General features: G+C 40.2%; 1 protein-coding gene across 11 annotated transcripts in view; it reads left to right on the top strand.

The window, feature by feature from the left end:
• The window catches only part of PATJ (PATJ crumbs cell polarity complex component), a 365,234-nt gene that overhangs the window by 54,311 nt on the left and 286,821 nt on the right, over window positions 1–24,102 (top strand). For all 11 annotated transcript variants that reach the window (XM_060139890.1, XM_060139887.1, XM_060139888.1 and 8 more), the window contains 2 exons: window positions 2,567–2,643; window positions 4,672–4,728. In XM_060139890.1, coding sequence (XP_059995873.1) covers window positions 2,567–2,643; window positions 4,672–4,728 — 134 coding nt within the window. The remainder of the gene's footprint in view (window positions 1–2,566; window positions 2,644–4,671; window positions 4,729–24,102) is intronic.

Genomic DNA, 24,102 nt, shown 5'->3' with positions numbered 1-24,102 from the left:
AGTTTGGAAATTTAACTTGTTCTTTTTCACCCAAGTAGATTGCAGTTAATTTTTGCTCTTTAAATTCATGTGAACCCAGAGAGATGTACAATGAACTATCAGGTGAAAATCAAATACATTCTAAAGTTAGAAATATCTGCTCTTTTTGGATCAACCTCACTACCTTTTTTTTTTTTTTTTTCCATGGGTATATATAATTTCAGCTAGAGAGTTAGACCAAATTCTTCCAACTGTTGCGAAGTTAACTCTCTTTTTGCTGTAGGGGCAGAACTGTTTTCCCTTCTTCTCGTCTAGTTCTTTTGGCTGGTCTAATGATTAAATCGACATAAGACAGATTAACACAGGAGAAAAACTAATTTCCTATGTGTAAGAGTCCCATAAAAATATGAGCCCCAAGGGCAAGTTGGGCAATTGAAGCTTCTGTGCTATCCTGAGTTAAGGAATGGGATAGGGGCCTGGGCCTTCCAAGGGGAGGAGAGTAATTTACAGGATGATAAGAAGAGCGGATGTTTGGTAATTAGAAGTTTGCCCAGCCATGCAGATAGGTCTTTCAAATAAAAAAGTTATCTCTGGTAATAACTGTCTTTCTGGTACAGGTTCCCTATCTAAATTCTTTTAGGTAGTTAAGGGAGAGGTGAAAGTTTTTCCTGAGTCTGCTGGGTCTTGATTGCCTTCAGCTGAAAATAATCCACATGCCAAAGTGGCAATATTTGGGGGTGGCATATTCTGCTCCCCTTCATTGCCATTGGAATAATCGTTTCAGAGCATCGTAAGATTCATTTTTGTGTGTGATCATTTTGTGTAGCCAAGGATTTACTGAGCTGCTTAAAATAAATCTCTTTCCTCTGGTACTTAGGCCTTTGTGCTGTGCTTTAAAACTCATGACTGTGATTTCATTGTATGACTGAAAGGTAAAAATATAGTCAAAAGAATTGTAGGTGAAATATCGACATTATTTTATATGTGTATAAAATATATTTAAATATCATGTTTTTAAGCTTACAGTTCAACCAATACATTGCAAATTTTATTCAAATTAGCCTACCACATAGGAAACTGCTGCCTGTAAGAAATTTAATAGAACTCTTAATGTGATTTCTTACGGAAATGTTAACAGAGTAGGAACAAAGGTGCAGAACCTACCTGAATGATATTTTGTTTTTAATAGGATCTTCAGTTAGTTATCCTCGAAATGTAATCTAGCATATCAGTTAATCTAGTTACTTTATGGATATGCTTTTGTAAATCTAGTAATTTTAAGTCCTTTAGTGTTCATTAGTCTTCGTCTCTGATTTTTGAGGTTAGCCTGTTTTACTTAATGATTTGTATTCTGTAATTAAGCATGATATGCATCCGAGATTAGATGTCTGCTGAAGGCTTGAAAAAACTGATATTGCAAGTTATGTTTGATTTTAGGCAGATGGTTATATCAGTTGTGGTGTTTTGTGACTTGTCCAATCTTGTGACAAAATTGAGTTTTTCTTAAAAAAGGTGGAGGTTTGTTTATTTTCTGCCGCTACTGTGGATCTAAATTGAAATTACAGTTTTAGTACTTTGATTTTTGTCTATTAGGCATCATTCAGACTACAGACTTCTGGCTAAGATCATACGGAGGACAGGCAGGACACTTAAAATCTGTCTGCACTCTTTAAAATCATCTGACCCATGCAAAAAAGGCAATATTACCCTTAAGTAAGAAAGTTATAAAGATATGATAGGGCTTCCCTGGTGGCACAGTGGTTGAGGGTCCGCCTGCCGATGCAGGGGACGCGAGTTCGTGACCCGGTCCGGGAAGATCCCACGTGCCGCGGAGTGGCTGGGCCCGTGAGCCATGGCCGCTGAGCCTGTGCGTCCGGAGCCTGTGCTCTGCAATGGGAAAGGCCACAGCAGTGAGAGGCTCGCGTACCGCAAAAAGAAAAAAAAGAAAAAAAAGAAAGATAACCACGTAGCCACAAAAGACCAAAGTAAAACAAAAATTTCTATTATATTAAAGCTCATGCAACTCACTGGTTGAATTAAACCAGAAAAGCTTTTATATCTGCCCAAGTGCAAATTTGATTGGGTCATGTTGATATGCCTTGTTTATAGTAAAGATACTTTGATAAGTTTTTACTTTTCCTGTGGGTGAGTGGAAGGTACTACTCTGAAGTGATTAACATTCACCTTAAATCCTTGTTTGTCCTAACATAGCATAAACCAAAGCCAGATGCATTTTACTTGTAAGCCACAGGATGTTTGTATACAAACTATATAATTCAAATTTCATTTATAACTCATCATTTCCTCTTCCCTTTAAAATATTCCTTAACAGCAAAAGCCCCATCATAATTTGGTCACAGACCAAATTTACATTTTACATTAGTAAAATGTAAAATTTTACATTCTACATTAGTCTTACAAGTCACCTCTGATTTACTTTACCTAATAGACCTAAGTTAATGCACTTTCCTTTTTATTTATTTCCCTTTTACTTACTGAAGCTGTGCTGTTATGGAAGAATTTAGTAGTTTAGTGTGTTTAGCTCACAGTAGTTTCAATGTTTTGTTTATTGATTTTTTTAATCCAGAAGGAGTCCCAGCCTCTTTAGAAAATGAGCTGAAATCCAGATGGGAAAACCTACTGGGCCCTGATTATGAAGTAATGGTATGTTAAAATCTTTCAATAAAAAACACTCATGTCTCATCTCATGTCAATGAAATGTAGCTCTGAATGCTACAATTGAAAGAAATGGGAGAGTCGAAGAATAGCCGGCCCGGCCTTTATTTTTTCCTCCTGTGTTTCTTCCGTACTGGATCAATTAATTGATTTTTTTTTTTTTCATTTTAAGCTGCAAGGACAGTTAAGGACTGCAGATAAGTTTCAGTTACAATTAGCAGACACTCAGTTCATGTGGAAACCATTTAAGTCAACAATAGGCAGAAAAATGTTAGGAGAGAAAGGACTTGCCTTTAAATTTATAACCTGTATCAGCTGCTTAAAATTGCTGGCATTTTTATGATTGCTTTTATGATCTGTTTGTTTTATTATACACTGAAAGGGCTGTGGATATTAGTCCTGTGTTTCACGAAGAATCTTACAGTTTTATGAGAAAAATGAAAGAATGCTTATCAAATGTATTTGGGAGAACAGGAAGTAATTTAGGTTAGGTATAAGTTTATATGCCAGTGGTCCATTAGGCTTCCTTTCACCTGTTATTAGATTCACTGAGTAAGGGATTAATTACATTTCCCCATATGAATCCACATGAAAACAGAAAGCTGCACTTAGAAAAGCCTCTACAGTGTTCACTAAATGTGTTAGTAATAAAGTATTCTATTAAATTTCTTTTGTCTTTCACGTTTTCTTACATATGTTTGTCATTAGTACTTGTTGGCTGGTTGGAGACTTTTTTTTTTCTCTTCTAGCCACTATCTATTGTTAGACATTTTCCAGTGTCATTAAGATGAGTCAAAACAGTGCATACTTCCTCTTCTTACTTGTTTTGTACTTGCATGTCGGTCCTCATGAACTGCTGCTTCTTTACTTCATAGATTTCAAAGCTGTTTTTTCATTAGGTTATCACCTAGCAAGTGACCTTTTCTGCTATCCTGAGTGGTTGATATTTAAAGTAGCTTGGTGTACCAGTATTTTTAAATGGTCAGTTTTGCGATGATCTCTTTTCGGTTAAAAATTTATCCTCTTTATAACCACCTTTCCAAATTTTATTTATCATGTGGTGAGGTCATAACAGAGGGGCTAGAAAGAGGAGACAGAATTTGAAGTTGGAAATTTAAAGTGACAGTTTATTCATTAAGAGTTGTAACATGTTCTGAGGGACGAGGCGACAAAAGGAGAAGCCAGGCAAGACGGATGAATGAATGCATACATGCAAATATGCGTATATACATTCATGCATGTGCTCCAGTGTTTCTTACTTTATTTTCTTCCAGAATCTACTTATCTGAAGTGCAGTACTTTTAGAAGCCTTAGTTGGACCACTGTTTAACTTATCCCCTCCCTCCAGATGCACCATATTCTATTAACAACTTACAGATGCAAATCATCAGTGCAGTATTTTGCTTGCACGGAATTCACTTCTGTGGGTGTCCACCATTGAAGCTCAGAACAATAGTTTTAGGCCAGGATTAAAAGCTTTCAGTGTTCCACGATCTTTCCACCAGTCCAGGTCTTTTGTTTGTGTCCTTGCCAGCTCTTTCTCCTAGGGAAATGGTTTGAGCTTGCTGTAGAAAGTCAGATGCTTCAGTTTTTCCAAACTTCTCTGATTTTTCTGACCTTGAAAACTTTGTTTCAAGGCCTGGGTTTAGAAGTAAAAATGACCATACTCTTGGTTTTGTCAAAAGAATAAAATTTTTATGGCTTTAATACAATGGAGGATTATATTAAAATTTTAGGGGCTATGGATTTTTAAAAATAGTACATGTATTTGCCCATCACCTTCTAGTTCAACTTTTGCATAATTTATGAAAAAAGATTGCTGTGGAGAACAATAACAACAAAAAAGCGAATATACTCTGAAATTTTACATTATGTGTTATGGATTTCAGAAACGTGGAAAAGAGTTTAGATGGAGTTATCAACGTATAGGTTTTATACAGATTTTTTCAGAAAGCCTAGGAAGAAATAAAGTTATGCTTTTACAAATATTGGAAATATTCTTTCATGTGAATTTAGATTGCTACTTTGGACACACAGATTGCAGACGATGCTGAGTTACAGAAATATTCAAAGGTAAGCATTATTTTTTATTTTTTATAAATTTATTTTTGGCTGCGTTGGGTCTTTGTTGCTGCGCGCGGGCTTCTCTAGTTGCAGCGAGCGGGGGCTAGTCTTCCTTGTGCTGCGCATGCTTCTGATTGCGGTGGCTTTTCTTGCTGTGGAGCACGGGCTCTAGGCGCACGGGCTTCAGTAGTTGTGGCACCTGAGCTCAGTAGTTGTAGCTCATGGGCTCTAGAGAACAGGCTCAGTAGTTGTGACACATGGGCTTAGTTGCTCTGAAGCACGTGGTATCTTCCCGGACCAGGGCCCCAACCCGTGTCCCCTGCATTGGCAGGCGGATCCTTAACCACTGCACCACCAGGGAAGTCGCTGTTTTTTAAACTGTTGCCAGTTTTTTGTTGTTTGAAGAACTTTCTCTAAGTTCTTGTCAAAGAAACTAGATTAGTGCTATGATCTAAAGTTTTCAGAATTTAGTTTTAGAGGTTTTCTGGAAATGTAGTAGGTTCTGACTGTTATGAAACGTGATGGTTAGATATGCCTGGGAAGAACGTGGGCCACTTCCAGAAGCCAGAATCCCTGGTGTGACTGCTTTGCCAACCTTAAAGGTAGTATGCAGAGCGGCCTTGTGCAGAGCATGTTAGCTTTTCAGATATTGTAAGTCCTTTTAAAATGTTTCCTAAAATTCAAGACCATGATATAGACTTAAAAAAAAAAATCTTCCTGGTCCAGATGTTTAAGAACAAAAAAGTGGCTTATCTTTTGAGATAGGCAATGCTTTTTCTTGGACTTAAAAAATTTTGTATTGAGACCTTTATTTCTAATGGCAAAATGCCAGAAGGTAACTTTTACAGTTTTTCCTAACATTTTTAGTGACCTCTCACTGCAAATTAATTTCATAGTCCCCACTCTGGATAATCAAAGGCCAGGGTAATTGAAACTTAGAGAAGCCTTCCAGGTGGCTTTCTGAATAAATGATGAGAAAGGAAAGGTTTTCTTGTCCGAATAGTTTCAGAAATTATACTGTAATCCCACCTGAGGTACATGAGCTAAGCCCAGCTTAAACTCTGCTGTCATATGCAGTATTCAGAATGAGTTTTCTGTGTCCCATGTGGGTTTGGTAAGAAGTCATCTCTTTAGATAGTTCTACCATTTCCTTCTTTGGGTATTTGTGATGAATATTTTCCTTCTAAAATTTTATGTTACATGTGCTGTTATTTTTAGGTTGGAATTTTCACAGCCGATGCTGTGGGGAGTATTTCTTTCCTTGTAAGCTAGCCTGCGTTTGGAGTCACTTCCTTGCTGGGCTGTGTGAGCCAACTGACCAGGCTTTCCTCAGATGTGCAGTACGAAAGAACACGCACAGCTTGTACTTAAAACTATTTACAATATCATATTTAGGTTAGATTAGTCACTGATTACTAATTCCATCTAAATTTGTTGAGAGGAGTTTAATTCAAAATAAGAGTAAGAACTATAAATCCCTCATCAAACTTCACATGTTATTAATTACTGCTGTATAGTTTACTGGTGACATGGACTCTGGCGTCAAACTACCTGGGTTCAGATTCTGGCTTATCCGTTTACTAGCTTGTAAAATTATCTAGACTCTATGTTTCAGTTTTGTTGTCTGTAAAAGGAAGATATTAATAGATTAGTACCTATCTCATGGGTTGTATAGGAATTAAATTTAATGTGCCTAGAGTAGTTGCAAGCACATAGGATATTGTTAATATTTTTACTGTCATTCATAAAAATCAATGATGCTTTTCCTGAAAATTGTTCTTTAATTTACACTAAACTCTTAGATAGTAGATATTTTCTATTTACCAGTCTTCCACTTAACTGAATTTCCTGTGCCTAATCTGCCCGTCTATTGAGTCCTTAATTTTAGTTGTTATATTTTTCTATTCTAGAATTTATTTTATCCCTTTTTAGATCATAATTCTTTTGGAGGAGTTCTCAATTTTAAAAAATCTGTAGTTGCCATCTTTTTCTCTATTTCTTGAACATATGAATCATAGCTTATAAGGACTTAAAATAATTAATTCCAATATGTGGATCAACTTTAGATGTGTTTCTGTGGTTTGATGTTTTTCTCTCGTTATAGTTATTTGGTTGTATATCTCGTCATGCCATAATTTGACTGAATGTTCGATATTATGTACGCCAGCTACGAAAGGCGTCAGGTGATGTCATCTCCATCCAGAAGAGTCACTGTTTCTTCTAATAAGGAGATACTCTGTGTGTGGGGTGGGGGGGTACAGGTGGGCGATCATCTCTGAGGCGAGGCAGAGGTACCTTTCGGGTAAGGTTCAGACTCTCTTGTTGCCTTTGCTCCTAACACATGGCCTTCCAGGTATTCCAGTGAGTCTGCGGTGTTTACCAATCCCTTCTCCCTGGTGGGACCTGAACTCCAATTCTCCCTTAGTACTTTGGGACTGTAGAAATCTTTGCTTAGCTCTTCAGAGGTTTCCTGAGGAACTTTTAGCCTCCTTGCCCGTTAGAACTCCAGAGACGTCCTTGGAGGAAAACATGCCCTTGCTCAGGCTCAGTTCATCGTGCAGTTCAGCTTTAGTTGTCCTTACATGTTCAAAGCCGTAAGACCCTGTATCATCAGATTCTATAATGAGAAAAAAGGATCATAACCACACACGGTACATCTTAAAGAATGTCATTGTTTTTCTCCAGGCAGAACATGTTCTCTTTCACCTTCATCCCTAGTTCCTTGCCACCAGTCTAACTTTATCTTCTTCCTGATCAGCTTCTATGAATTATGTCTACTTGTACTCAGTTACACTGGTGTAATGATGTGGAAAGTCTTCGAGTCAAACAGACTTTCAGAACCACCTCACCAGTACATTCAACTGTTCATCCATTCATCAATTATTTATTGATATCTACTCAGTGCCAAGTCCTCTACTGGGTGCTGGGGTTTCAGAAGAGAACAGGAAAAAAAAAATCGCTGTCTTGTAGAACTTACATTTTAGTAGGGGGAGATACAAAATAAGTCGTAATTTCTGTAGTATAGATGATGTGTGCCATGCAGGGAAAATGGATAAGGAATTCAGGAGAGAGTGTGGGTTTGCAATTTTAGATAGGTTGACCAGGAAAAGCCTCCTTAAGAAGGTAACATTTGAGGAAATACTTTAGGAGGTGAAATAAGCAGCCTAATTTTTCTTCTACATAATAGGAACAGTAGTACCTATGTTGTAGAAGGTTAAATATAAATATATTTAATACATGCCCTAATTAATATAGCTCAATGCCAACATGTAAGAACCGTTTGATAAATGGTGGTTTTGTTTCCCAGTTGTATACTTCTAGTACTTTTAGTCTCTGACCTTCTAAAGGCTCCTTTAAAAAAAGAAAAGCTATTTTAAAACATCTAATTGAAATTTTGTTGTAGCACAAGTTTTTTTTTTAAAGTTTTTGCACTAGAAGAGTCAGCCATAATTGCACTATTCTCTTTTCATATTTAGTTGTTGCCTGTATATGTTTACATATCTGTAGTTGGTATACCCATTCTTTTGTGTAACATACATGTCAGAGAAGGGATGTATGCTTTTTCTATGTAAAATTATCACACTTATTTACTCTTTTTTTCTTTTTGCGGTACGCAGGCCTCTCACTGTTGTGGCCTCTCCTGTTGCGGAGCACAGGCTCCGGACACGCAGGCTCAGCGGCCATGGCTCATGGGCCCAGCTACTCCGTGGCCTGTGGGATCTTCCCGGACTGGGGCATGAAGCCGTGTCCCCTGCATCAGCAGGCGGACTCTCAACCACTGCGCCACCAGGGAAGCCCCATATTTACTCTTTTGTACATTGATTTCTTAATTACAAATGTCCACAGATTGATTTGTTGTTGTTGTTTTTTGAGCCATGCTGTGCAGCTTGTGGGATCTTAGTTCCCCAACCAGGGATTGAACCCGGGTCATGGCAGTGAAAGTGCCGAGTCCTAACCACTGGACTGCACAGATTGATTATTTTGATGAACTATAATTTTTAAAAATCCTCTTAAAATTGGGAGTTTAGTTCTTAATTCAGTAGCTTCTAATTTCTCCCTATAATATGTAAAGAAGACTGGCCTGTCCAAACCCATTTCACACGTGAGGATGCTGAAGTGTGCATAGGTCGAATGAATCACCTTAAATTACACAACTGGATAGTAGCAGAGGCAGCTTGCAGATTAGAGAGCTTTCTTTCCTTCCTGAAATATTTACAGAGCTCCTACTCTACGCCAGACACTGCACTACCAACTGTGGGAAGCAAAATAGAAAAGGTTCTTGCTCTCCTAGAGTCTGGGTTCTGGGCTTTGGTCAGGGCATGATAATAAACAAGTAAAAAATAACCTGAGAAGATAGTTATAAACTGTAAAAAGTGATGCAAAGAAGTGCTTGTAAGAAGTGATGATGATTCAAGAAGCATAAACAGGGTGATGAGAATATAACTGGGGGGCACCTTAGAGAGAGAGCTGGGGAAAGCCTTTCCGAGTTTAGGCTTGAAGGATAAGAATGTGGTGAACGGCAGGTACAGGTGGAAAAGAGCTGTCCTGTGGGAGGAATGGAAGTTGTTTGTTCAGAGTGTCTCAGTCAAACTAAATGAAGAGTAGGATGTTGTTAGGTGAGGAAGACCAGGTGCTTACAGGGCCTCGAGATCCATGCTGGTAAGCCTGGGTTTTATTCTCAGTGCCATGTAATACTGGTGGAAGGTTCTAAGCAGGGTGGTGTCATGCTCTGAGGTCAAGGATGTAGGGTTTTTTGTTTGTTTGTTTGCCTTAAAATATTTATCTATTTGGTTGTGCCAGGTCTTAGCTGTGGCTTCTGGGCTCCTTGGTTGCGGCATGCACGTGGGATCTAGTTCCCTGACCAGGGATCAAACCCGGGCCCCCAGCATTGGGAGCGTGGTCTTAACCACTGCACCACCAGGGAAGTCCCAAGGCTGTAGGTTTTTCCTCTGTCCCGACAGATTTCTGATGAGGAAAATCATGTTTCACAGCTATAGCTGGTGTTTCTAAGGGTTTAACTGTCTTTAGTTGGTCACTCCAGTTCCCACCTCATAGCCGCTTCTCTTGAAGAGATGCTGATTCAAGAAGCATCTTCCTATATGACAAGCCAGTGTTAATAGACAAGATTTTCTTTTGAGGTGGATGCAGTTGTACGGAAAGAGAGAGGTGAAAGCAATTTACAGTGGTTTGAACATTAGCTGCACTGCTTCTAGGAAGCTGTTAATCATGACACAAGAAGTTTCCCCGCATCTGGGGAGACTTGCACTTTTGAGGGTGGCTTTCTTGGCAAGTGTTTACTATTAAGATAATCAAAACACTATGAGGGAGAAGCATTATGCTCATGCCAGTGACCTTTCTGCTGGCCGTCAACTGTAATATGAAGTGAGCATTAGTAAGATCTGTGGTGTGGGAAACAAAAGACCAGGCCCTGTTCTCTGGTTTTGACAAGACAGACTGACAAATTTCACTTTATTTCCTTCCTGAATTACATTCTCTGAGCCAAAGGGCATTAAGATGTGAGTTTGCTTCTCACTCTGTTTCAGCAAGTAGAATTGTGAAGGCAGTGGGATGTACTGGGCCCCCACTCAGCGACCAGGGTCAGTGCTTTGCGTTAAAGACATTTTCTCCTTTATTTCCTACAATAACCCTATTGGTCAGCAGCTACTTCCAACTCTCCATTTTTAGTATGTGAAAACTGAGTGTCAGGTAGCTAAAGTGACTTGCCCAAGATCATACACAGCTAGTAAGTGACAAAATTTAGGAAGCAAATCAGGGTTATCTGACTCTTAAGTCTGTGCCATTCTTTATGTTTTTCCTTTTGAATAGATAATACATGGACAAGACACAAAATTTAAAAGTTACAGAAGGAAGTACTGCGAAAAATAAGTTTCCCTCCCACCCCAGTCCCTTTGTTCTCCTCCCCAGTGGCAACCAACCACAGTCACCAATTCTTCAGTGTATAATTTTATACTTTTCTGGTCTCTCTTTTGAGTGGAGAACATAAGATACAGAATCAAATAACTGTAGTGACAGTGGTTATCCACTAGGGCAGATGGCTTTTCAGAAATATCAGAGGAGCCTTTTCAAAATACACATGCCCTATTTTGTTCCTCCTGACTAATATTCTGATTTTGTAGGTTTGGGGTGAGGTCTCTAAAGGAAACTGTGATTGCTTCCTTGCCTCGCTTCATTGAGAATTACTGTTCTGGTATTGCTAACATGCCTTATACGTACAGTTGACCCTTGAACAACATGGGTTTGGACTGCATGGGTGCACTTATACACAGATTTTTTTCAGTAGTCAATACTATAGTACTACACCATCCTCAGATATGGAGGAACCTCAGATATGGAGGGCTGACTATAAGTTATACCCAGATTTTTGACTGTGGAGGGTCAGTGCCTCTAACCCTGAATTATAAATGGTCAACTGTATTCAAGAAGGGAGGGATTCCTTCCTCAAGACAGATGAAGGAGGCTTATTGGGAGGATGAACTATATACTCTTATTGGAGAAATAAGAACAGTGGATATTCCAGGTGGAGGAAATACAATGAGCAAAGGTAGAGGAAGAGTCATAAGTGCAAAGTGTTAGGTTAGGTGTCAGAAGCTCAAGTAGGGATCTAAGGAGCGATTAGGGAGCCGGCAGGGGAATCCTGGAAAGAGAAAGTCTGGGCTGCTGTCGCTGCCCACATCCTGGGGTCTCAGAGTTCTCTGTGACGAGTGTGGCTCACGTCACCTATCAAGCAAACCCCAAACCTCCTCAGTGTGACACCAGTCCCCCTACCTTCCCTGCTCAGAGTCACAGTGAAGCGGTGCCTAGCTCCAGAGGCCTGGCCAGGTTGGGGAATGGAGCTCTGGCCCAAAGGCTGTGCAGGGGTGTGATGTCTTGAACCTTAAGGTAGTTTATTCTGATTTCTGCCTGAAGGCTCTTTCATCAGCCACCTGCCAAAGATTGAGAATCGCACAAAGAAGACTGTCTCAGAGCCCCACGGAAAAGGACTGTACCAGGATGTTTCCTTAGCAATACCTGAAAATGCTTCTGTGTAGGAACAAGAGACCTGAAGTGATCTCAAAAGTTATTATTTTTCATTTGTTGGAGATAATGCCCACCTTTGTGAATGAAGAGGATAGAATTTTAATGGGAAGAATGAGAAAATGAAAATGCTGTACTCAGAGAAACCTGAGGATTATGCAACAGGTTTGTAAAGTGCCTCTGCTTCAGTAATCCTTGCAGCGCTATACTTCTGTGATGATGCTAGAGGCTTGCGTCAGCTTCTCTTAAAGGACTGTTGTTACCATACCCAGCTCTCTCCATTCCTTTTCTCCTCATTCTCAGGTTGACTCCTAAAATTTGTGAACATCTCCCATGCCGTGTGGCTGACAGGATCTTGGTGCTCCAGCCAGGTGTCAGGCCTGAGCCTCTGAGGTGGGAGAGCTGAGTTCAGGACATTGCTCCACCAGAGACTTCCCAGCCTCACATAATATCACATGGTGAAAGCTCACCCAGAGATCTCCATCTCAATGCTAAGACCCAGCTCCTCTCAATGACCAGCAAGCCACAGTGCTGGACACCCTATGCCAAACAACTAGCAAGACAGGAACACAACCCCACCCATTAGCAGAGAGGCTGCCTAAAATCATAGTAAGTTCACAGACACTCCAAAACACACCACCGGCCATGGTCCTGCCCACCAGAAAGACAAGATCCAGCCTCATCCAGAACACAGGCACCAGTCCCCTCCACCAGGAAGCCTACACACCCAGTGAACCAACCTCACCCACTGGGGGCAGACACCAAAAACAATAGGAACTATGAACCTGCAGCCTGTGAAAAGGAGACCCCAGATACAGTAACTCAAGCAAAATGAGAAGACAGAGAAACAAACAGCAGATGAAGGAGCAAGGTAAAAAGCTACCAGACCAAACAAATGAAGAGGAAATAGTCAGTCTACCTGAAAAAGAATTCAGAGTAATCATAGTAAAGATGATCCAAAATCTTGGAAATAGAATGGAGAAAACACAAGAAATGTTTAACGAGGACCTAGAAGAACTAAAGAACAAACAAACAATGATGAACAACACAACAATGAAATTAAAAATTCTCTAGAAGGAATCAATAGCAGAATACCTGAGGCGGAAGAACGGATAAGTGACCTGGAAGATAAAATAGTGGAAATAACAACCGCAGAGCAGAGTAAAGAAAAAAGAATGAAAAGAATTGAGAACCGTCTTAGAGAACTCAGGGACAACATTAAAAGCACCCACATTCGAACTATAGGAGTCCCAGAAGAAGAAGAGAAAAAGAAAGGGACTGAGAAAATAGTTGAAGAGATTATATTTGAAAACTTCCCTAACAAGGGAAAGGAAATAGTCAATCAAGTTCAGGAAGTGCAGAGAGTCCCATACAGGATAAATCCAAGTAGACACATGACAAAACACCTATTACTCAAGCTATCAAAAATTAAATACAAAGAACAAATATTAAAAGCAGCAAGGGAAAAACAACAAATAACATAAAAGGGAATCCCCATAAGGTTAACAGATGAACTGTCAGCAGAATCTCTGCCAGCCAGAAGGGAGTGGCAGGACATATTTAAAGTGATGAAAGGGAAAAACCTACAACCAAGATTACTGTACCCGGCAAGGATCTCATTCAGATTCGACAGAGAAATTAAAACCTTTACAGACAAGCAAAAGCTAAGAGAATTCAGCACCACCAAACCAGCTTTACAACAAATGCTAAAGGAACTTCTCTAGGCAGGAAACACAAGAGAAGGAAAAACACACCCAAAACAATTAAGCAAATGGTAATATGAACATACATATTGATAACTACCTTAAGTGTAAATGGATTAAATGCTCCAACCAAAAGACATAGACTGACTGAATGGATACAAAAATAAGACCCGTATATATGCTGTCTGCAGGAGACCCACTTCAGACCTAGGGACACATACAGACTGAAAGTGAGGGGATTGAAAAAGATATTCCATGCAAATGGAAATCAAAAGAAAGCTGGAGTAGCAATTCTCATATCAGACAAAATAGACTTTAAAATAAAGACTATTACAAGAGACAAAGAAGGACACTACATAATGATCAAGGGATTAATCCAAGAGGAAGATATAACAATTGTAAATATTTATGCACCCAACATAGGAGCACCTCAATGCATAAGGTAAATGCTAAAAGCCATAAAAGGGGAAATTGACAGTAACAATCATAGTAGGGGACTTTAACACCCCACTTTCACCAATGGACAGATCATCCAAAATGAAAATAAATAAGGAAACACAAGCTTTAAATGGCACATTAAACAGACGGACTTAATTGATATTTAAATGACATTCCGTCCAAAACCAACAGAATACACTTTCTTCACAAGTGCTCATGGAACATTCTCCAGGATAGACCATATCTTGGGTCACAAATCAAGCTTTGGTAAATTTAAGATAATTGAAATTGTATCAAGTATCTTTTCCGACCACAATACTGTGAGACTAGATATCAATTACAGGAAAAACACTGTAAAATAATACAAACACATGGAGGTTAAATAATGCACTAATAACCAAGAGATCACTGAAGAAATCAAAGAGGAAATCAAAAAATACCTGGAAACAAATGACAATGGAGACACGACGACCCAAAACCTATGGGATGGACCAAAAGCAGTTCTAAGAGGGACGTTTATAGCAATACAATCCTACCTCAAGAAACAAGAAACATCTCAAATAAACAACCTAACCTTACACCTAAAGCAAGTGGAGAAAGAAGAACAAAAAATCCCAAAGTTAACAGAAGAAATCATAAAGATCAGATCAAAAATAAATGAAAAAGAAATGAAGGAAACGATAGCAAAGATCAATAAAACGAAAAGCTGGTTCTTTGAGAAGATAAACAAAATTGATAAACCATTAGTCAGACTCATCAAGAAAAAAAGAGAGAAGACTCAAATCAATAGAATTAGAAATGAAAAAGGAGAAATAACAAGTGACACTGCAGAAATACAAAAGATCATGAGTCATTACTACAAGCAACTACATGCTTATTGGACAACCAGGAAGAAATGGACAAATTCTTAGGAAAGCACAACCTTCTGAGACTGAACCAGGAAGACATAGAAAATATAAACAGACCAATCACAAGCACTGAAATTGAAACTGGGATTAAAAATCTTCCAACAAACAAAATCCCAGGACCAGATGGCTTCACAGGCAAATTCTATCAAACATTTACAGAAGAGCTGACACCTATCCTTCTCAAACTCTTCCAAAATATAGCAGAGGGAGGAACACTCCCAAACTCAACCTACGAGGCCATCATCACCCTGATACCAAAACCAGACAAAGATATCACAAAACAAGAAACTGACAAGCCAGTATCACTGATGAACATAGATGCAAAAATCCTCAACAAAATACTAGCAAACAGAATCCAACAGCACATTAAAAGGATCATACACCATGATCAAATGGGGTTTATCCCAGGAATGCAAGGATTCTTCAATATATGCAAATCAATCAATGTGATACACCATATTAACAAATTGAAGGAGAAAAAGCATATGATCATCTCAATAGATGCAGAAAAAGCTTTTGACAAAATTCAACACCATGTATGATAAAAACCCTCCGGAAAGTAGACATAGAGGGAACTTACCTCAACATAATAAAGGCCATATGTGAGAAACCCACAGCCAACATCATTTTCAATGGTGAAAAACTGAAATCATTTCCAGTAAGATCAGGAACAAGACAAGGTTGCCCACTCTCACCACTGTTACGCAAGATAGATTTGGAAGTTTTATCCACAGCAATCAGAGAAGAAAAGAAATAAAAGGAATGCAAACAGGGAAAGAAGAAGTAAAACTGTCACTGTTTGCAGATGACATGATACTATGCATAGAGAATCCTAAAGATGCTACCAGAAAACTACTAGAGCTAAACAATGAATTTGGTAAAGTAGCAGGATACAAAATTAATGCACAGAAATCTCTTGCATTCCTATACACTAATGTTGAAAAATCTGAAAAAGAAATTAAGGAAACACTCCCATTTACCATTACAACAAAAGGAATAAAATACCTAGGAATAAACCTATCTAAGGAGACAAAAGACCTGTATGCAGAAAACTGTAAGACAGTGATGAAAGAATTAAAGATGATACAAACAGGTGGAGCGATATACCATGTTCTTGGATTGGAAGAATGAACATTGTAAAAATGACTATACTACCCAAAGCAATCTACAGATTCAATGCAATCCCTATCAAACTACCAATGGCATTTTTCGCAGAACTAGAACAAAAAAATTGCCCAGTTTGTATGGAGACAGACCCAAAAGACCCCGAATAGCCAAAGCAATATTGAGAAAGGAAATTGGAGCTGGAGGAATCAGGCTCCCTGACTTCAGACTATACTACAAAGCTACAGTAATGAAGACAGTATAGTATTGGCACAAAAACAGAACTATAGATCAGTGGAACAGGATAGAAAGCCCATAGATAAATCCATGCACCTATGGTTACCTAATCTTTGAGAAAGGAGGCAAGAATATACAATGGAGAAAAGACAGCCTCTTCAATAAGTGATGCTGAGAAAACTGGACAGCTACATGTAAAAGAATGAAATTAGCACACCATACACAAAAGTAAACTCAAAATGGATTAAAGACCTAAATGTAAGGCCAGAGACTATAAAACTCTTAGAGGAAAACATAGGCAGAACACTCTGACATAAATCACAGCAAGATCCTTTTTGACCCACCTCCTAGAGAAGTGGAAGTAAAAACAAAAATAAACAAATGGGACCTAATGAAACTTAAAAGTTTTTGCATAGCAAAGTAAACCTTAAACAAGATGAAAAGATAGCCCTCAGAATGAGAGAAAATACTTGCAAACTTAGCCACTGACAAAGGATTAGTCTCTAAAATATACAAGCAGCTCATGCAGCTCAATATCAAAGAAACAAACAACCCAATCCAAAAATGGGCAGAAGACCTAAATAGACATTTCTCCAAAGAAGATATACAGATTGTCAACAAACACATGAAAAGATGCTCAACATCACTAATCACTAGAGAAATGCAAATCAAAACTACAATGAGGTATCACCTCGAGCTTCCCTGGTGGAGCAGTGGTTAAGAATCTGCCTGCCAATCCAGGAGAAACAGGTTCGAGCCCTGGTCTGGGAAGATCCCACATGCCTCGGATCAACTAAGCCCGTTCACCACAACTACTGAGCCTGTGCTCTAGAGCCTGCGAGCCACAACTACTGAGCCGGCATGCCACAACTACTGAAGCCTGTGCACCTAGAACCCGTGATCTGCAACAAGAGAAGCCACAGCAGTGAGAAGCCCATGCACTGCAACGAAGAGTAGACCCCGCTCGCTGCAACTAGAGAAAGCCTGCGTGAAGCAGTGAAGACCCGATGCAGCAAAAAATGAATAAATTAAATAAATTCAAAAAAAGAATGAGGTATCACCTCACGCCAGTCAGAATGGGTATCATCAAGAAATATACAAACAGTAAATGCTGCAGAGGGTGTGGGGGAATCCTCTTGCACTGTTGGTGGGAATGTAAATTGCTACAGTCACTGTGGAGACAGTATGGAGGTTCCTTAAGAAACTAAAAATAGAGCTACCATATGACTCAGCATTCCCACTACTGGGCATATACCCTGAGAAAACCATAATTCAAAAAGAGTTATGTAACACAGTGTTCATTGCAGCACTATTTACATTATCCAGGACATGGAAGCAACCTAGGTGTCCATTGACAGATGAATGGATAAAAGGATGTGGCACATATATACAATGGAATATTACTCAGCCGTAAAAAGAAACTAAACTGAATTATTTGTAGTGAGGTGGATGGACCTAGAGACTGTTATACAGAGTGAAGTAAGTCAGAAAAAGAAGAACAAATACCGTATGCTAACACATATGTATGGAATCTAAAAGAAAAAAAAAGATTCTGAGGAACCTAGGGGTAGGACAGGAATAAAGATGCAGACATAGAGAATGGACTTGAAGACACAGGAAGGGGGAAGGGTAAGCTGGGGCGAAGTGAGAGAGTGGCATGGGCATAATATACACTCTCAAATGTAAAATAGATAGCTAGTGGGAAGCAGCCGCATGGCACAGGGAGTTTAGCTGGGTGATTTGTGACCACCTAGAGGGGTGGGATAGGGAGGGTGGGATAGGGAGGGTGGGAGGGAGACGCAAGAGGGAGGAGACATGGGGATATATGTATACGTATAGCTGATGTACTTTGTTATACAGTAGCAACTAACACACCATTGTAAAGCAATTATACTCCAAGAAAGATGTTAAAAAAAAAAAAGCTCAAGTATCACATGGGCCAGACAGGTAACATCAATGATATCCGAAATGAAAAAATGACAACTGATGCTTGACCTTGGTGTTAGGTAGCTGAAGCGATCCTTCAAGATATTTCTGTACAATGGAGTGTGTAATGTGTGTTTTATTTTTTTTTTAGTTTTTTGCGGTACGCAGGCCTCTCACTGTTGTGGCCTCTCCCGTTGCGGAGCACAGGCTCCGGACGCACAGGCTAAGTGGCCATAGCTCACGGGCCCAGCCGCTCCATGGCATGTGGGATCTTCCTGGACCGGGGCACGAACCCGTGTCCCCTGCATCGGCAGGCGGACTCTCAACCACTGTGCCACCAGGGAAGCCCGTAATGTGTGTTTTTTAAACATTCAGAATTAAAATTTTATTTTATTTTTTTTTTGGATGTGCCCTGAGGCTTGTGGGATCTGGTTCCCCCACCAGGAACTGGACCTGGGCCCTCAGCAGTGAAAGCGTGGAGTCCTAACCACTGGACCACCAGGGAATTTCCCAGAAATAAAATTTTAGTTGGGTGAGAAAAACTAATATAAATCAACCTTTACTAGATTGTTTGATTGTCTTGCATAACCTCTGCGTGAACATACCTAACTTTTGAGGGTACTATCCTGTGTTTCACCATTAGTTTAAAAGTTGTAGCCTCATTCTTGAAAAGTTTGTTTTTTATTTGTGGTAAATGTAGTAACTCTTTGTACCTAATCTTTAAATTTAAATGATTATTTAATATCTCCATTGACAGAGAGAGAGACAGAGAGGATGTGTGTGTGTGTGTGTGTGTGTGTGTGTGTGTGTGTGTGTGTGTGTGTGTGTGTTTTAAGAACCAGTTATAGGGTTCTTTCTGCTGTGTTTTATTTTTTGTTCAGATTTTTTAGAAGCATCCTCCCCCATCCCACTGACATAGCTATTCCTCTCCGGAAGTTTTTTCCCCCCTGGAGCAACATCATTTATATTCCTACTTGAGCATTTTGATATCTTGTTTGAGGGACCTAAAAGTAGAGCTTCTAGTGAAATGAATGAGATGCAGCTTGTTTCCTGACAGGTCTCTCCACTCATAGGTTCAAGGCCTCTAGCGTTCTTTATTTTTTAAAAAAATAAATGAATAAATTTATTTATTTTGTCTGCGTTGAGTCTCTGTTGCTGCACGTGGGCCCTCTCTAGTTGTGGCGAACGGGGGCTCCTCTTCCTTGCACTGTGCGTGCTTCTCATTGCAGTGGCCTCTCGTTGCAGAGCATGGGCTCTAGGTGCATGGGCTTCAGTAGTTGTGGCGCTCGGGCTTAGTTGCTCCACGGTATGTGGGATCTTCCCGAACCAGGGCTCGAACCTGTGTTGCGTGCATTGGCAGGCAGATTTTTAACCACTGTGCTGTCAGGGAAGTCTTCCTCTAGCTTTCTTGATCTCATTTGATCTTCATCATTTTAGTGCTGATAGTAAATCACACAGTGGTCACACTTTCCTTGGATGTATTTCCTTGTATCCTTTACTTGTCACATCAGGATCATGAAAATCCCGCTTCCCATTAACTTTGTAGATTTAAATAGGACCCCTTGCAAAGCATATTGAATAAGCATCAAAAAGCATAACGTGCTCTGTGTGTGAAAGCATCAATCATCTGTCTGTTGCACCCACTCCTGTCATTTTAGCCCTTTCTGCTCTCAGAATTCCAAAAGGGTGGAAAACCGAAAGAGACAGATGAAACGGTTGATTTGTTTAGTTGCAAAATGCAGCTGGGACAGGTAATTAAACAGTCCTACTCCCCCAGAGAAACCTGCAGCCATGTAATATGAAGTCTCAGAAACCCAGCTGTATTCAGATTTAGATGCAGAATGAATATTAGGTAGGCATCTTTTAGATTGACAGATTTTGTAAACATCATTTCTGGTTTATTTGTTCAGTGTGATTGAAGATGGGGCATGTGTGTTCCGTTCATGGCGCACATTTCTAGGGAGCATGTGGTGTTTTAGATATCGGGGGGAATAGCCTAGAAGGGCATCCTGTATCTGGTGGGCAAGGGATTCCATGGGTGAGCCTCTGCTGCTCTTCGGTGCTCCAGCCTGTTCCTGACATCAGCTGTTCCATAGATGTGGGGAATAGAGCAGGATTGATTAGTAAGGGGCTGGCAGGGGAGACTGGAATCAGTTCCCTCCTTAATCCTTTTATTTTTTTATGAGGACATGCTATTATATAAGTAGCAAATTGTGTGTACAGCAGTGTCTTTTAATTTGGGCACTTAAGATGCAGAAATTGCTACCACCATCTACTCAGTTGCTCAAACCAAAAATTTTGCAATTACCTTTTTCATTAACCTCCCACAAGCAGTCCCCAAGCAGGCTCTTTGTAGGGCTGACTCATTCTTTTTTTTTTTTAATCTTTGTTCACTTTATATCAGTTGAGATGAACTTTTTCCCCTTAATTAAAAAAAATTTTTTAAATTTTTTCATATGCTTATTTTCCATCTGCATCTTTCTTTTAACATCTTTATTGGAGTATAATTTTTTTTAAAGGGCTTCAAATACTTGGCTTTTTATTTATTTACTTATTTATTTTTTGCTGTGTTGGGTCTTCGTCTCTGTGCGAGGGCTTTCTCTAGTTGTGACAAGCGGGGGCTACTCTTCATCGCGGGGTGCGGGCCTCTCACTATCACGGCCTCTCTTGTTGCGGGGCACAGGCTCCAGACGCGCAGGCTCAGTAGTTGTGGCTCACGGGCCTAGTTGCTCCGTGGTATATGGGATCTTCCCAGACCAGGGCTCGAACCCGTGTCCCCTGCATTAGCAGGCGGATTCTCAACCACTGTGCCACCAGGGGAGCCCTATTGGAGTATAATTGCTTTACAATGGTGTGTTACTTTCTGCTTTATAACAAAGTGAATCAGTTATACATATGTTTCCATATCTCTTCCCTCTTGCGTCTCCCTCCCTCCCACCCTCCCTATCCCACCCCTCTAGGTGGTCACAAAGCACCGAGCTGATCTCCCTGTGCTATGGGGCTGCTTTCCACTAGCTATCTATTTTACATTTGGTAGTGTATATATGTCCATGCCACTCTCTCACTTCGTCCCAGCTTACCCTTCCCCCTCCCCGTATCCTCAAGTCCGTTCTCTAGTAGGTCTGCATCTTTATTCCCATCTTGCCCCTACGTTCTTCATGACCATGTTTTTTTCTTTTATATTCCATATATATATGTTCTCACCTTAAATGTCCCCATCTCTGTGAAACCTACTCTGACCAACTTTTCAAACAGCCACCACAGTTGTGTCTGATGTCCTGACCCTGATTAGTTCCTTCATAGCACTTATCACAGTTGGTAACTTGGGGTTTATCTTTCACTTGTTTGTTGGTGCATTGTTTATTGGCTTACTTGTTTTGCTTGTCTCTTCTCGCTCTCTTGCTTGTTTATATTGTCTGTCTTTCATCCTAGATGTTACTTCCGGAGGGTAGAAACTGTTTCTTTTTTTCATCCTGTAATTCCAGCCCAAAGCTCAAATCCTTGCACATAGTTTTACACTCTATAAATATATGCTGGGTATCATGTCCAAACTAGATTGTAGATCAGTGATATGCTGGGAAATGTCTAGCCCTCAAAAAAAAGAAAAAAAGGCAACCCTAATTTGTAGCATTTACCAATACCCGTGGTATAAATAGTTCCACCATGGCAGATTTCAAGCAACCAAAATGACAGCAGTGAACACTGAGTTAGGTAATGACTCACAGTTGCAGTTCATTGATGCAGGTTTCTCCATGGGAGCAGGACTATATTGTTACCTGACCTACCTGCATTTAGCGCTAGACAAATCAACCATTTCATCTGTCTTTTTCAGTTGTTCATCCCTTTGGTATTCCCTAAATTCTTAGATAGAGAGTGTTTCCACCATACATATATAACAGATAAAAGTCACTTCAAGAACATAGATAAAATGTGGTCAAAATAATTAGGAAGTGATGGATTTTCAGTACTTACTACATTTTTTTTTTATCATTATTATTATTTTTTATGGTACGCGGGCCTCTCACTGTTGTGGCCTCTCCTGTTGCGGAGCACAGGCTCCGGACGCGCAGGCTCAGCGGCCATGGCTCACGGGCCCAGCCGCTCCACGGCATGTGGGATCTTCCCGGACCAGGGCACGAACCCGTGTCCCTTGCATCGGCAGGTGGACTCTCAACCACTGCGCCACCAGGGAAGCCCACTACATTTATTTTTAATATTATTTGTTTAATTGTAATCTTATAATTTCATGTTTAATAATGGCTGTCATTAACAACTGGCTTGCAGAATTCCTGAAAATTGAAAAATCTGCTCTTGCAAGCATACTTTAGCACAGCACTGGGGATGACCTACAGGTGGACCCACTGACCGCTCCCTGCCCTAGTGTTTGGCTCATAAACAAAGGAAGGAAGAGAGTTGGCAGAGATGGGTGGGTAAAGTGTTATTACAGAAACATTTCTCAGAGTTTTTATTCACCTTTTAGTGCTAAAGAAACTGACCCTAATGTCTCCTAGCTTGATATACAGGATTTGGTACAATGACTAAACAGAATGAGGTGGCAACAGTGAGAAATAAAGAGGTCACAGAGAGGCAACAAGAGTAAAAGCAGTCTTACCCTCACGTTGCTAGAATATCTTATTGCCAGAGATGGCTGTAGATCCTGAAGTGCTTGGTGGTCAAGAGCACTTAATTTTTAGAAAATTAGCCCAAGGCCAGGAATCCCTCCTGCCTGTTTTAAGCCATTGAGGCCTTAGTCAGCTGGATGCCTTGCCACTTCACATTTGTCTGTTTGTCTGGAGTGGGATGGAAATGAGCCCCAGGTGGTGTCTGAAGCAAGGCCTGTGGAACTCTGAGGACTCAGAGCAGAGGACTAAGGGGAGGTGACAAGCTCCAGGATAAGTGATCGCAGAGGAAAGGAAATAGGGAAAGAGCCATGTTGTGGATGCATTGCCGCCTTGTGTAGGGTTTTCTCCTTAGCAAATATACAGTTAGAGATGGGCCTGGTATTTTGGATAAACAGACTATTGTAGTATCATTTACCATGTTTGAGTTTATATATCCACAATGAGAAATCATTAATTCCAATTTTGAAAATCAGAGGAATGGAGTTTGGTGAATGCCTTTGACTTTTAGAGCCAACAACACTAAGACACTCATCTTTTTACCTTGACATTGGCTGGAATTTCTTAATGCTTGGCTCATATCTGAACCTATATGAATCCTTCTAAGTCAACAGAACCAATCCTAGAGTGGAATAATGATTGCCTTTCTTATTATACACCCATACCTCCCCCAAATCAGAAATTGTTCTCTCTTAAGCTGGTGAGATGGAAAAAGACATCTTGAAAGAGGTACCATCTTTCATGGATTAGTTCAGATAACATGTAATGAGCCCGTATTCAGATGCTGGGTACTATTCTAGGGCCTGAGGCTATAGAGAGAAAAGATACCCTCAAGCAGTCAGGGGCAGTTAAGAAACTAGGAATTTTTTTTTTTTTTTTTTTGTGGTATGCGGTCCTCTCACTGTTGTGGCCTCTCCCATTGCGGAGCACAGGTTCCGGACGCGCAGGTCCAACGGCCATGGCTTATGGGCCCAGCCGCTCCGCGGCATGTGGGATCTTCCTGGACCGGGCCACGAACGCGTGTCCCCTGCATCGGCAGGTGGACTCCCAACCACTGCGCCACCAGGGAAGCCCAGAAAATAGGAATTTTAAAAGCAGTGTATTGTGAGCTGTGATGGGGATGTGTACAGTGTGATCTTGGACCCCAGATGGAAGCAGATTAGCTCAGATATCAGGAAGGGCTTCCTGGAAGTGATACTGCTTTAGTATTGAAGTGTGAGTGAAACTTAGGTAATATAAAGGAACTAGATGTCCTGAGGGATGGGAAGCCCTGCAGAAAAGTGAAACACAGAATACATACTGGGAACTATAGGAAGTTTGGAGCTTAGAACTGGAGACTTTGTACGTCTGTCTCTCCATTCCCAAGGAATCTGAGAGGACAAGAGTGAGAACAAGATGACAAACGACTTCATG

The sequence above is a fragment of the Lagenorhynchus albirostris genome, chromosome 2 (genome assembly GCF_949774975.1).
Source record: "Lagenorhynchus albirostris chromosome 2, mLagAlb1.1, whole genome shotgun sequence".
Classification (NCBI taxonomy): Eukaryota; Metazoa; Chordata; class Mammalia; order Artiodactyla; family Delphinidae; genus Lagenorhynchus; species Lagenorhynchus albirostris.
Note: the sequence above shows the minus strand (reverse complement) of the source record. Positions and strands in the feature narration are given on the sequence as shown.